This window comes from Colias philodice, chromosome 17, assembly GCF_061535455.1.
Source record: "Colias philodice isolate Cphi_HAF_F1 chromosome 17, ilColPhil1 Martin Lab GWU primary, whole genome shotgun sequence".
Taxonomy (NCBI): domain Eukaryota; kingdom Metazoa; phylum Arthropoda; class Insecta; order Lepidoptera; family Pieridae; genus Colias; species Colias philodice.
In genome coordinates, this window is record NC_143102.1 from 6279387 (window position 1) to 6293994 (window position 14608).

At 31.4% G+C, this 14608-nt stretch overlaps 2 protein-coding genes across 5 annotated transcripts in view; both read right to left on the bottom strand.

Moving 5' to 3' along the window:
• The window catches only part of for (cGMP-dependent protein kinase for), a 108662-nt gene that overhangs the window by 34967 nt on the left and 59087 nt on the right, over positions 1–14608 (bottom strand). For both annotated transcript variants that reach the window (XM_089706126.1, XM_089706127.1), the window contains exon 3: positions 2417–2583. In XM_089706126.1, coding sequence (XP_089562252.1) covers positions 2417–2583 — 167 coding nt within the window. The remainder of the gene's footprint in view (positions 1–2416; positions 2584–14608) is intronic.
• Positions 6497–14188, bottom strand: LOC149481129 (uncharacterized). 3 transcript variants are annotated; one of them, XM_089706145.1, is made up of 2 exons: positions 13747–14188; positions 6497–7032 (listed from the first exon to the last, which is right to left on the bottom strand). In XM_089706145.1, exon 2 carries the CDS (start codon positions 6947–6949, stop codon positions 6524–6526), a length of 426 nt encoding a protein of 141 aa, XP_089562271.1. In that variant the 5' UTR covers positions 6950–7032; positions 13747–14188; the 3' UTR covers positions 6497–6523. The 3 variants fall into 3 exon arrangements, with proteins under 3 accessions (XP_089562271.1, XP_089562273.1, XP_089562272.1); XM_089706147.1 differs by having other exon boundaries at positions 6497–7069; XM_089706146.1 differs by having other exon boundaries at positions 6497–7087.

Sequence of the window (14608 nt, forward strand, 5' to 3'; positions counted from 1 at the left end):
TAACCAAATTTTTGTACCAGTAGGTAATAAATTAGCTCAGAAAGTTTTTTATTATTCGTTTCGACGATTTAACCCAATGAATTGATACTGAAAACAATTGGCCCAAGTAGTATATTTTAAATTGGGGACCAGCTATACCAGCTGCCGAATAAGTGAAAATTTACTGCTGCTTTATTAAAATTCAACGATTATTTAAGCTATAAATATTATAATTGAACTTCCATTAAAAAGAAACAAACTTGACAAACTGTAAATCTTTATATATATAGCAAACATAGATCAAACCGATCAATGTTTTTGAAAAAGTTACATCCAGCCATCCTCAACTTTCAGTTATGTAATACTAGCTGTGCACTCCGGTTTTACTCGCATTTCTGCGCTCCTGTTGGTCTTAGCGTGAAGATAATATATAACCTATAGCCTTCCTCGATAAATGGGCTATCCAACACTGAAAGAATTTTTCAAATCGGACCAGTAGTTCCCGAGATTAGCGCCTTCAAACAAACAAACTCTTTATATTTATAATATTACATAGTATAGATTATATAGGAAGTAGGATATGATAGTAATAATTGATTTATTGATTCGTGTGTTATATAAAAGGAACTGATTGCACGTGGTATATGTCGATAATAGGTCAAGAGGTTTTTGGGTTATGATAAATCTTGTATGCTAATATAAGTGAATATAAACAGAAGCTACGATAACACTGTTTGAAGTGGCGATAGATTTGTTATTTATAAATGAAACTATGTCTAAACAGAAGGTTCTTAACCTAATGCTGAAAATACTTTATAATTATATAGATACTTAAAAAACCGAAGGGTTTTTAAGTATCTACATACATCTACATACATTCCTTGATTAAACCTTATAAAAATTAACTTAATAGATATAACAATTATCTAGATAATTAAAGATTCACCTATAAATATTTAGACACAAAGAAAAACATCTGCCAGTCAGCGTACGGTAAGCATACGATTCCCAAAAGTGGCACATGTTTACATAATGATAAGATGATAAAAAATTATCATACTGCTTGTGAAGTTGTGGACTCTGGTTCGGATGTAGGTAAAACATTACGGTAAATATTACCCTGTATAGAGCGTATAATAAACTGAATTACCTATAAATGAAATTTAAATCTATATTATAATAATGAATCGCAAAACTCGAGAACGGCTTAACCGATTTCGTTAATTATTTTTTTATAATATTCCTTGAAGTACGAAGATGGTTCTTATGGAGATGAAATGTAAACATGTACCACGGGCGAAGCCGGGACAGACCGCTAGTTAATTATAAAATTAACCTTATATCTTTAGAATAAAACAAAAGAATGTACTTTCTTGACTGGTCGTATACGATTACAAGATACCTTATGTCACAGTTAAAAATAATAGCCAACTCAACAATGCATCTCGGTACTTGGACTCGGAATGACCTTAGAAATTGTAAATAACCTTTATTTTCGCTCAACAAAGGCGTTTTATTTACAAAGGACGTTCGTATTGTGATAGCAACCCAAAGTATTGAAAACACAAGGTCTAAACGACATTATGTTTGGACAAGATACACGAAACTGTTGACATTTATCTAATAGCACTACATAATATTATTTGATCAAGCTTCTTTAAAAAATGAATTTGAGTTTTGCATAATGAAAGGTTGAATTGATTTTATTATCAAATTTAAATCAAATAGTGTGTGAATTTGAAGATCATCTAGTCCTTGTAGTGATAAAGTTACCTACAAATCTGAAAAGTGTGTGTGTTCCTTAGAATTAAGTTTTATAAATTGGAAATAATGAAAGGGAATAACTTTAATCCCAGATTAGGTACTTATAATACGAGAATATTGTTATTTTTAAAGAAATACGTAACAAGTGTTGTTTATACGAATCACTGTTATCATGAAAAGATGACACCAGTTTACTCATTATGGTACTAGAATTTCTAAACGATTCTAATAAGGCAAGATGTCAATGTAGGAACGCATGTAACAGTGTTGGGTTAAGAAAATCTCGCGCACCTGACGTTTTTCTGCTTTCTCTGCTTATAGGGAAAGTTACAATTTAACTTGCTGTTTCTATTTCATGAATATTCATAATAAGTCATTTAAACTTGTTACGTAATGCTTATATACAAATTTGTACGCTATCCTAATACAAACATTTTGTTTTATTTAATTCATGACTACGCGTTGTATTGTTTTTAATTCATTTGTATTTTATTTTCCATAATTTTCAAACTAAACAAAAATTAATAAAAGCGCCATCTGTGATTTGAGCTGCCAACCAAAAGAAACCTACATAACATCATAGATGGCGCTATAATAAAATTGCTGTAAAACAAACCGTCTAAAAAAGTACAACTACTCGACAATAGATGGCGCTGTAACAAAAAGTACTAACCTTCCATAACATAGACGATGCTGCCAACATCGCCTTCCTTGATGATGACACTGCCGGCTGCATATTCGACTGGATACATACAATCTACAATTTCACGGATCTGTGTCATCTCTAGATTCTTCATGAAGTCATTGTCAAGGATCGCGCCCTTTATTAGTTCCCGAGATCTGTGAAAAAATATTGGTTTATGAATAGGTATTTTGCCAAATTTGTGAAATAATCTAATAACCATTGCAGCTCATCTTTTTTAAACATTTCGAAGTTAAGTCTGCTATTAACATGATATTCATTAAGAACTTAAAATAAACAATAACGATATTTTTAACGGGCGATAATTATACAATCATGAAATATGACTCAATCATGATTATTTCATTTATAATTACGAAAGTTCTGTTGCTTATAATTGTTTATTTATAATATTACGAAATTGCTGTAAAAAATTCATTCAATAACATAATCTCACTATGTAAATTATAAGTATTATCAAGTGATACTATTTTCTTTACAAACGGAAAAACAAATTAACAATTACTAACCAACATATTCCTTTGCAAGTTAATTATTCTAAAAACATAAACTGGTAATTACTGAGACTGTAATTAAGTCCAGCTTTATTAGGAAACAATTAGCCGACATTTGTTTTTTATTTGCTATATTTGTAATATGCACCATATTAATTTCCTCATAAAATTCGCAAAAAACCTATGCGTAATCATTATGTACCTTAAAGTGAGGTAGATATAGAAGCTTAGTTTTTGCCACATAAGGTAGGAAACTGGGAACATATTAAAAACAAGGTTTTGAATTTTATTGCCTTATTACATTTTCTATTGGAACAACCTACGGAGGGTCATAATTATATCTATAAGCTGGTAGTTAACCCTAGAAAGATAATCATATTGAGTAGTACGGGAAAGATAGTCATGCGTCAAATTTACGCATGTTTTTTAGTTAGCTCTAAGTCGAGGTATATTATTTTTTTCTATAGGTTGTAAGTTATTATATATTTACAGTTATATTAGAATACTTCATACTACAAATAATTTATTTATAATTATTTTTATATATATAAAAAAACGAAAACATTAAACGTCTGCTTTAAATCTAGAATTCTGGTTATACGTATTATTTCTAATAAAAACTTATTTTTTACCCCAATTATCAGACTTTTTTATATGTTATATGTATGTTGTACATATAGCTATATGAAAAATTAGTGAGAAACAACTTTAGCACATATAAAAGAATGCTCACGACATATAACTATGTTAGATTTTTTGCAGGACGCATTTGCCTTTCGTCATATTTGAGAAGGATAAAAAGTATAGTAAATACGTTTTTTTACTGAAGGCCTCCTTAGTAGTTTCTTACGATGTACCAGATACTTCGTTTGGCAACAAATTGGTGATATTATCACGCAAATATCTTCTCAAAGCTGGTGATTCTAAACGCCCACACATAAACAAAGAAGACAGTTCCATGTTTCTATATTTTATGTTTTTTTGACTCAGATATTTTTGTGCTTTGTTGTTAACATCGTGGCTATAAATTTAATATGCAATATGCAGGCAATTTTAATGATTCCATAAAATAAAGCCATTGGCCATCTCATTGTCTTCCTACTATAGGACCGCAGGGAACACATTCGGTCTAGTGCATCTACAGCGCCTTTTGCTCGAATGTAATATATCATCTTTTCTTTGTACCTCATCAGGAAAAGCATCTTCTGTGTCACTTTGCACGTCATCTTCAATTTCATGGTCCTCCTACTTCACTATCGGTATCTTCACAGGGACCCTCGTCGCTTTGCATAAGAGCGGCCAGTATACAATATTCTTCCAATTTTCTATCCCCAATTGTTTTCTATATTTGCTTCAATGTGTATAAAAATAATTTTTTAACATAAGTCACAATATACAGTAATAATAAGCTAAAAAATATTCAAACTACCATAGAAGTCAAAATCGTAAAAGTCACGGTAAAGATAATCATGCGTAATTTTGACTCACGTAGTCGCTATATTTCAAAATCGGTTACATTTACTTTATTGACACGTATACCATAGGGTAGCTCTCAGTGACTTATGAAATGTCCTAAACGCACAGTTATGGATTCGCGACATTTAAAAAGATACAGCTATATTTCGAAAACGCAGGAGTCAATTTGACGCAGACTATCTTTCTAGGGTTAAATTACTCGTAAACTTACAGATATTAAGTAATTACCAACTCAGAATCATCCCATTAGAGCCAATGTACACTGTTATCATAGAAGAAATTAAATACATACATTTAATTTGTTTTTAATGATATATTATTAAACTCAAATTACAAGCATACTCGAGACAACGTTTGTTATTATCAAGGATACTCTCAATGGGACAGTTTAATGACAATAACCTTTAAATGACAACAAATTAAAGCAATGAATAGCGATCAACTCCGGGTATTTAATACATCTTGTAATTGCTTCTAGACTTGACAGTTATAAATTGTTACTTTCAATGCTTTTAAACCTATGTTATTAAGTGTTTTAATGATTATAAAACACATAGATAATAATTGTTTGGTGTTTTTGTAACATAATGTGTAGTGTATTTAAAAGATTTAATACCATTTCAATTAATACATTACTCACTATAATAAATAATAATAATAGCTCGGCTTGTATTACAAACAAATATAAAAAGTACGTGCATTCGAATCTCTTTTATGTGTGTGAAATATTAATTCAAACATAATTATTTACTACCGTTGTAATATTGCAATAATGATATTTCTATATCGGGAAAAAAATAAAAATAATATTATCGATAAGATCAGATTATGAGAGCACGAAGGTTTCGTAAAATATATATGTACAGAGACTGTTGATGTACATAGTTTAATCGTGAGTTGTATAGTACGTAGTAAAATAGAGATCAGGGAGAAATAAGACACAATTAGTATCAATAAATAAAGCACTGGACGTTTTCATTTCGCAATTAAATGAAGCTGACAAAATATGATCACATAAATAATATGAACTGTTAACACGAAGATGCATACTTATAAAATCATTCGCAAAATCCCAAAAATAACTACTACATCGTTAACTAGAATGATGTAATAAAATCAATGTCAGAGAGATCAATGTAACCAAAAGTTTTGACTAAGTTTCTTGTTAAACTTAAATAAACACTACACAGAACATTTTATATTCACATTCAATATGTTATTTGCAGCCATGACGCAATAACCATACTATAAAGATTATACAGCTTCATATAAATTAATTAGATCAACATATAAACGCATGGCTAATAAAATTAATTTTATTAAGGTCAGTGCAGTTTTAAAACTAGAATATGTTTGCACTCTGTAGGCCACATCCCACAAAAGTATTTTAGTTTACCAACTCGATTACTCGAAGACGATAGCGTCACTATATTTTACTATCCTGATAAATTCACGTGTGTTTATGAAAATTGGAAATGAAGCATTTAATTCGTATAATTTGTAATATAAATGTTGTTTGTTGATACATCATAATATAACAAAAACAAATATTCAAATTTCAAACGATGCAAGAGACGCTCGCAAAATAAAGAAAAGACGCTAAACTTTCCGCGCAGTCCGATTGAACTCATCAATTCAGTCAGTTACATTCATGTCATGAATCGTGTCAGCCAAAGGCGAGGACACGCAGTAAAGTTCGAACGTAATTATACCAAATGCGAATGCGAAGGTACTCCGGCTAACACATGTTGGCCTCGAGACCACAGCACCATAGCCGAGAGAAATGCACTGCTGATTGATGGATATCGATACAAATGTTGTACAGCACGTATTTATTATAAAAGATTTATCGCTATCGTGATATTGCTTTGAATGAAATATACGTGCGATTTGTAAAAACGATCTCGTTTGTGACCTTCGTAATGGTAGAGCAATAGACGTTTTGAATTATGTTAATGTTGTACCGTAATTGGTCATATGGCTTATAATTCATATATGTAAACAAAATGTCTAATAAGAGTCCTATTTTAAAACCAATGATGGAAAAACGGCTATAGCTTACTATTTTTGATACATTTTTGATATACAGGTAATGGCATTTAAATACTCACTTCAAACTTTTTGTAATTTTAACCAATTTCATTTCAGGATCCTGAGTCAACGAGGAGAGAGGCTCTGCAGATATGGCCGTTCTTTTCAGCCTGGGTTCAACCAAACGGAACACTCTGGTATTTTCTATACCAGGAGATTTAATCACTAGACCTTCTTCTTCCACTTCCACGCCATTTCGTTGCATGTCGATCATTTGCCTAGTCAAAGGTTTGACAACTTGCCGAAATTTATCTATTTCGTTCTTTAAATATCGTATGGTTGCATCTCGATCGTCAATTTCATTTTCTAGCATTGATATAATTTTGTCTCGCTTCTTCAATTCTTCAGTCTTCTCCATAACCAGTCTTTTTAAGTCCAGATACTTTTTTTCCAACTTAAAGTAGTGGTCCACTTTACACTGCGTTGTGTGTGTGTGCGACATGATCACTAGATTTTAAATCACTGTCCTAGACTTGTATTTCACTCACACACTATAAACCATTGACATACTGTCCGATTATGGCACTGAATTTTAAAATTTACATTACGTTTATAAAAATCGCTGAGTAGAGCAACACTGCTATTAACGTACTTTTGCTATCAGCTGTATCATCGATAGGACCAGATAAAGGAATGTACAGGCCACTTATAATAGGTAATAAGCGTAAATTTAGTTTACACGCTTTTGATATTGAAAATCGATCAAAGTATTACTTAGTATCTTATTAGTATTTTGGAAATTCCCGTACTTTATCAGAAGTCTAGACTCTAATAGAATTTAGATAAGTGATTGTAAATAAACGAAACAATAAGAGAATACTTTTTGTTACAACAGCGCCCACAGTCAGCATGGGCTCGACTTTAAATGTACCCATTGTTCCTCGCTAATTATGCACGATGTCATAGCATCAAGCGTGAGTCTATAATTCTTTCCCAATACATTGAACAGTAACCAATGACACAGCATTGTGGTCGCACAACTTTTTATAGAAACCACCACGTCGACCGTCTGTCACCTTTAATTGGTGTTTATTGAAATATGACTAACGATTTAATGAACAAAGACAACTATTAATGTTGAGCTTAAAATAGACTAGATTTTTTTCTAAACGAGTTTGCATTTTACGCGACATACTTAATAGTAGCAATACAATAATCATAACAATTTGTTAAATTACTTGACAATCTTCTAATCTAACTTCTAATGATAACTGCGTAGTCCTTGCTTACTATTATAAATGCATAAGTTAATTATAAGAAGCATAGAATTTTCTACTATTAGTATGTTTACTACTATTTCAATATTTTTTTTTCTAGTAAAGCATCAGTATATAGCTAAGGTCATAAATTTCAAATGGTAGTATCCAAATTCTTTTCGTTAATTAGTCAGTATTACATAGCATCTAAGTCATAGACAGATTTAATTATTATAATAAGTATTTATACGTGGGAGGATATAAATAATTAATCATAAGGTCAGCAAACTAGTTGACTTATCGGCAAACGCCTTATACTTTTAATTAAAAGGTCAACGAGAATAATTTGGGACACACGTGCTGTTGGTTCTAATAGAACATCTATGATTGAATATCAATTGTAACTGGGCTTTTATTCAGGAAAATTACGAGTGTAAACCATTGATAATATTATAGTATGTAGCTCAATTTGCTTGCGAAGCTTGTTATTTAAGATTTCAGACTAATTTTTCTGAATATTAAAATTAAAAATGCAGCTTATTTGATTATACGATCTCCAGCTATAAATTGGTTTCCAACTATTAGTAACACTAATATCAAGTGTTATAAATATCATAAGGTAAGAAAAGAGCAGAAATATAGGAGGAGCGTCAGTTTTACAGAATATATTTTTTAACATCAACGAGATTTAAAGTAATTTCAGTATTTATGTTGCAAATTTTATATTATATTATTTGGCTTATAGATTAACATGGATAGTTAAAGATAAGATTAACACTTAACAGTTAACAGTTTTATGTCTAAATTATTTTTTTTTTATAAAGACCAACTTTATTTTAGAGCAATAAAAAATCTATTACACAATAAGTTTAACAATTGTGTAAATATATCTGATTTTAGTTAAAATGTAATAAAAAATAAATAGCTAACAAATTTTCCTAGTCATGAAAGTATACTTTAAAAATCAGACAGTATAAATAGGCATTGATGACCTGATTGAAGATTGTAAGAGTAATTTTTCTAATTATAAAAAAATAATTTTTCCATAGAGGCAAAGCTCCAATGTCTTCATAGTTATTTCTAGACGTTATCGATAGATAACTTATCGTATGGATTACAAGTGACATTCATCAATAATATGACATAAATACCGTACAGGTAAACATAACTCATATCAGTCAGAGTTAGATGACCTAGACCCGCTTATGTTGGACATGAGCCCAGAACACGTGGTTCCAGAAAAAAAGATGTTTTCGTAAAAATAGACGCATTTGTCATTTAAAATGAACGGTACGGAAACAAATAGAAAACATCACGAAAACATCAATCAAAATCTTTTTATTTTTTGTAGCAAAAATTTCAAAGAGTCTTTGTACTAGGTCTTCTAAATGTGATGAATATAATTTTAGAAATGTACATAATTAAAAAGATATACCTATCATATTTTTAAAGGGTAAGCATTTGTTTTACGGTGCATTTAGATCAAAACGAGCAAATGCTCATTCTAACCCCACTATGTCAAATTATTTTAGTGTAAACAGGCGTAGAGCATTCTTACGTTGTTCTTAAGACGTTCGAAAAGATTCTATGCAATGTTCTTATCTTATCTTATATATAAAAATGAATCGCAAAATGTGTTGGTAAGCGCATAACTCGAGAACGGGTGAACCGATTTCGATAATTCTTTTTTTATTATATTCCTTGAAGTACGAGGATGGTTTTTATGCAGAGAAAACGTAAATATGTACCACGGGCGAAGCCGGGGCGGACCGCTAGTCTTATATATAAAAATGAATCGCAAAATGTGTTGGTAAGCGCATAACTCGAGAACGGCTGAACCGATTTCGATAATTCTTTTTTTATTATATTCCTTGAAGTACGAGGATGTAGAGAAAACGTAAACATGTACCACGGGCGAAGCCGGGGCGGACCGCTAGTATGTATATAAAAACGAATCGCAAAATGTGTTGGTAAGCGCATAACTCGGGAACGGCTGAACCGATTTGGATAATTCTTTTTTTATTATATTCCTTGAAGTACGAGGATGGTTTTTATGTAGAGAAAACGTAAATATGTAACACGGGCGAAGCCGGGGCGGACCGCTAGTACTGAATAACACTGAATGCGAGTTCACGTTTACACGAAAATATGCTATTGCTCTAGCTCTAGCTCTATGTTGGGTTAACGGTGCATTTACATCAAACGAACATATTCACTACGGAACGATAAAATCCTACATTTATTTGGCTTCTTATTTAAAAGCCCAAGCCAGATAATTGATTTAACCAATAAAGATTATAATTTCAATGTCGGCAGATTATTATAAAGCGTATGATTGAGAGCTTGTTTGATCTTTTAACCTGTTATTTCTTTACATCAATAAATTTTTCTAATGTATGTTTTACGTATGTATAATGTACGTTATTGTATATTATTATTACTATTAAATTGTATACATCTATAACTTTAAATTATTATTCATAGAGCTCCTTAATTATTATCTTCTAGGGATTTCATTTTACGTGGAATCAATAAAAAGATTAGTTTATCGTGGTAGAATAGTAATATTTATCTCTAGTTCGAAAATGTATGAAGGTAATGTAGGTATTTAAAACCTCAACTCGATAAACTAAAAAATCATCTCAAATGCTGGCGAAAAAGAATATGTTGCTGTTCATAGAATACTGAAGCCTCGATACTCAGGTACTCGATTATATTTACACAAATTTTATAAAAAGTAATATGGACATATTAAAACAGCCAATTTTCATAATTCTGTCACAAACATAATGCCACGCGGAGCGCTTTACTTTATTTTAACTAATGTTCCTCAAACAACAGAGACTTCTCAATTGGTAGCATTATCAAGTATACTATTATTTCAACTCGCCCGCAGTTTAACGGTTGATCGTGTGAAGCGTATACATATAGTAAAACCTATCCCAGTAGGGAAAATCAAACAGCTAGATAATCTTCTTAACTGACGTCACATGACGCTAAGCCTGTTAGCCGAAGCTGACAGCAGACTCGCTATTTATGGGCCTGACGCTATCATGACATCGGAACTGCCGAAACCATTAGGGCAGATTACGTAATGTGGTGGACACATTTTAGTGTACTTTTCGCTAAACAAGCAGAAAGATGTGACGCTATTTATGTGTCTCGAAAGTTTGAAGATATGAGTGAAATTTGGTGTGATTTATTGGGTTTTATGTTTGGTGATTGGCAACGTTTTGGGCTTAACGAGACGGTGTTTAACGTCATGTTTATTTACCTCTACTATTGAAATTTAAAACATGACAACCCAATCATGTCATTTCTGACTTCTACAACTATTAAAACCCGACAATCTAATCATGATATTTCTGAAAACTACAAAAATAATGTATCTGTAATCTGTATTCTGTAATAATTATTGCAAGTTGCAATGATACGGTTTTGTCTCAACATATTTCCCGTTTTATTTATAGTACTTCACTGCCTCTTCCAAGAAGTTTAAAAACTTCAAATTACTTTCTAAGACACCCTTGACACTAATTAATACTGAATGCACCAATGTCACTTTAAAAAAAGACCGTCACTTTAACAGAAGGAAAATCAGTATGTATTTTCATGTTAATGACACTGAAGAGTGGTCACACGGCTATTAATTATTGTAAAGCAAATTTATCATCTCAGTAAAAGCTGACATGCCGTACAACAGCGATGTCAAATAATTAATTGCACGTAGATAATAAACTAAACTATAATGCATCTACTATAGACTAGAGTAGATAATTTTTTAAACAAAAAAAAATCGCAGTCGGATGAAACCCGACGAAAATGAAAATCGAAGTCGGATGAAAAGGAGGGGAATATGATGAAAATAAAAGGAAAAATAAATTACGGTCAATCCGAGTTCAGGAAGTGGGAGGGGGGAGCTTTTAAGAGAAAAAAATGGTCTCTCTCGATTTCCGACAAAACTACAAGTCTTACGGAAAAAAGTTCAATGGCAAAGTTGTAGGTACAACTTTGAGGATCAAAAGGATCTACAACTTTTGTATTAACAATTTTTTCACATAACCTCAAAATTTAGGTGAAAAATTCAAAAAACCAAGTTTTTGGTTTTTTATTTTTATATACTTCAAAATTTATTCTTTTTCTACGAAATTTTGTGAAAATTACTTTATTATGTCCCAAATACACTGTAATTTATTAGATTGAAAATATTTATTTTTTCGCCTTATTTTGAATTAATAAAAGAAAACAATCTAATTTTCAATCGAAAAGTCACCCGTCAAAATATCAGCTTTTTTCAAAAACTTGGGAAGCCTTTTATTCATTGAAATCTCTACTTTCGTATGGTGTAAAAAAAATAAACATTACCATAGTAAATGTTCTCAGGAAATGCATACAAACAGTGTGAAAATGAGCTTTTACTAAATCAGGCACTATTGTAGATAAAAATAAAAAACCAAAAACTTGGTTTAATATAATTTAATATTTAAAACGTTCTAGAACCTTTAAATAAAATTAAATCATGGTGCATTGTATTCTATTCCTGTTAGATTTAAATTACAGTTTGTAGTATCTTTTAGATGACGTGTCTATTGGATGCTAATGTGATTTATTTCATCGATTTTCCTTTTAGACAGACTGTTCTTTAATTTTTACAAGGAAATGTATAAAATAATACGGAAAGGCATATAAGATCTGGGAAATAATAATATATAGGTAATATAATAAAATTGAGATAAGTTGGTATGAAAGAATGTAGACTTATAAACTGTACACGTATTTAAAAAAAAATTAAATAACACTTCGTTATTTTAATTACATACATTAATTCACACTATGTTGATCAATAAATTAGTGCAATTAATAAATTGCTTTTACACCCGCCATGATTAAAAACAATTAATTTATTAATAGGTAGAGGCTCTCCCTGACTTCGCTCTTTACATATTACTCCTGACTGTAAAGTATATAATATAACCTATATATAGGTATAAACCCGTACTTGGCCAGCGACCAGCGTGGTGGATTATGGCCTGTACCCTCATAGGTGGCCCGCGTCCCAGCAGTGGGAACGCATATGGGCTGATGTTGATGATGATGAAGATGATGTGTTTATTATTTTTGGTCGTAGGTGTTTATAACCATTTTTATTAAAATATTTCTCATCACAAGGAAGGATAAACTTATAGGTATTTAAGAAATCAATTTCTCCATTTTTCTATAAATAGAATAGATTATACTGGCATTGCAACCCGGAAATGTCCGAAGGTTTGTCGGAAGTCAACGATGCGTTACGTTAAGATATCACGTAGAAATTGTATTTACAAGTTGTGGGTACCCACTTTGAATATTGAGCAAAGTATTGTAAGAAACAACTTCGCAATACGTTTTTTATGTGATGTTGGTCTAGAATTTATCCCTTAGGTATATAATTATATAATATAATTATATAAGCAGTTCTATAAAGTTTCAAAATTGCATACAATTGTACATAGGTACCTACAGTCTACACTCATATAGTATCCATTGTTTTTATTAATTATTTAAGTTAACACACTCAAAATATAATAGTAGAAAAAGCCGACAATATTTTGTAGTATACATGACCATCTTGTTATAACTGAATAAAAACACTGACACCGGATCTTGTGCTACCTAAACAAACCATAAATTTACTAATAAATAATCACCCACTTGTGAATTTGAAATAAGTAGTTTCCAAATAAGTCACGTACAAAACAAACATACATGTACATAAAACATACTATATTATGCGATCTCTAATTTGTCCTGTTCGGGTTCCATGATGCTATCATTATTTTAAAGTTTACTTCTAGGTCATGTTTTATCGTCACGAAATTTGAAGTCATAAAGCAAGGTTTACGAACGACAAAATGCATATAAAATACCTACAACTTCATAAAGCTCCAAAATTCACTAAATGCAACGAATTAAATATAAACAAAAATCGCGTCAGCAAAAGTACGTTATAGCAGTTTTATTCCAAAAAAATTAATTAAAAACACATAAAAGTAAACACATGTACTTTGAATACACATTGGCAAAATGCGCGGATTTTTTTGCGCTCGCCTAACGTACGTTGCGATCAGGCTGCGCGGTCTAACTACGCGACCAGCTCGCCGCGCGCCAAAATAAGCCTTCTATGACTTTGATGGACCTATTTCGAACACTGCTCCTTAATTGATTACGTTGACCAAATATATCGGCACGTGGACCATTTCTTATTTATGTATCAGTATGGAAAAACAATAATATTTTGAGCAATCGTGCTAACAGATTGTTTGGTATAATATGTCGTTTGAGGAACAAATTGAAGCAACTTTTCACGGCTCCTAATTTGTAGTTTAAACGACAACCCGTTACCTCATGAAGAAGTAAGGTCAGAGCATTTGTAAGGCAAACGCCAAGCTAAAAATACACTCAGATATCCTTAATTTAGTTATATATTATGGCTTTAGGCATACATGTTAGTTACTAGCTAAGGATTAATTATTATAAGATAGTAGATAATATATAGGTGTAATCATAGGATAAAGATTTGATTATGGTTAGATTATAATTATTATTTTGTAGTTTAAAATTCTTCTTTTGCTGTCATCGGGATGGAAAATTCAAAGTTTAATTCAATGAATTTGTCGAAATCTATGCCGCCATGGTCCTCGTTAATGATCAACAAACACACACAGTAGAAGAAAAGGAATAATGAATTCCAAAAGTAGGAAAATGCTGTAGGCTGTGACCTTAGGCTGCGACATGTGTTTATATTTCCCATTCAATAGGAAAGTTCAGAGCATTTAATAACTCAGGCCCCGGAATCACAGTGTCGTGGTCCGATCGGGCCGTTCGGGGCTCAATGGGTTAAACGTGTCGTGCAAAAGATACATTTT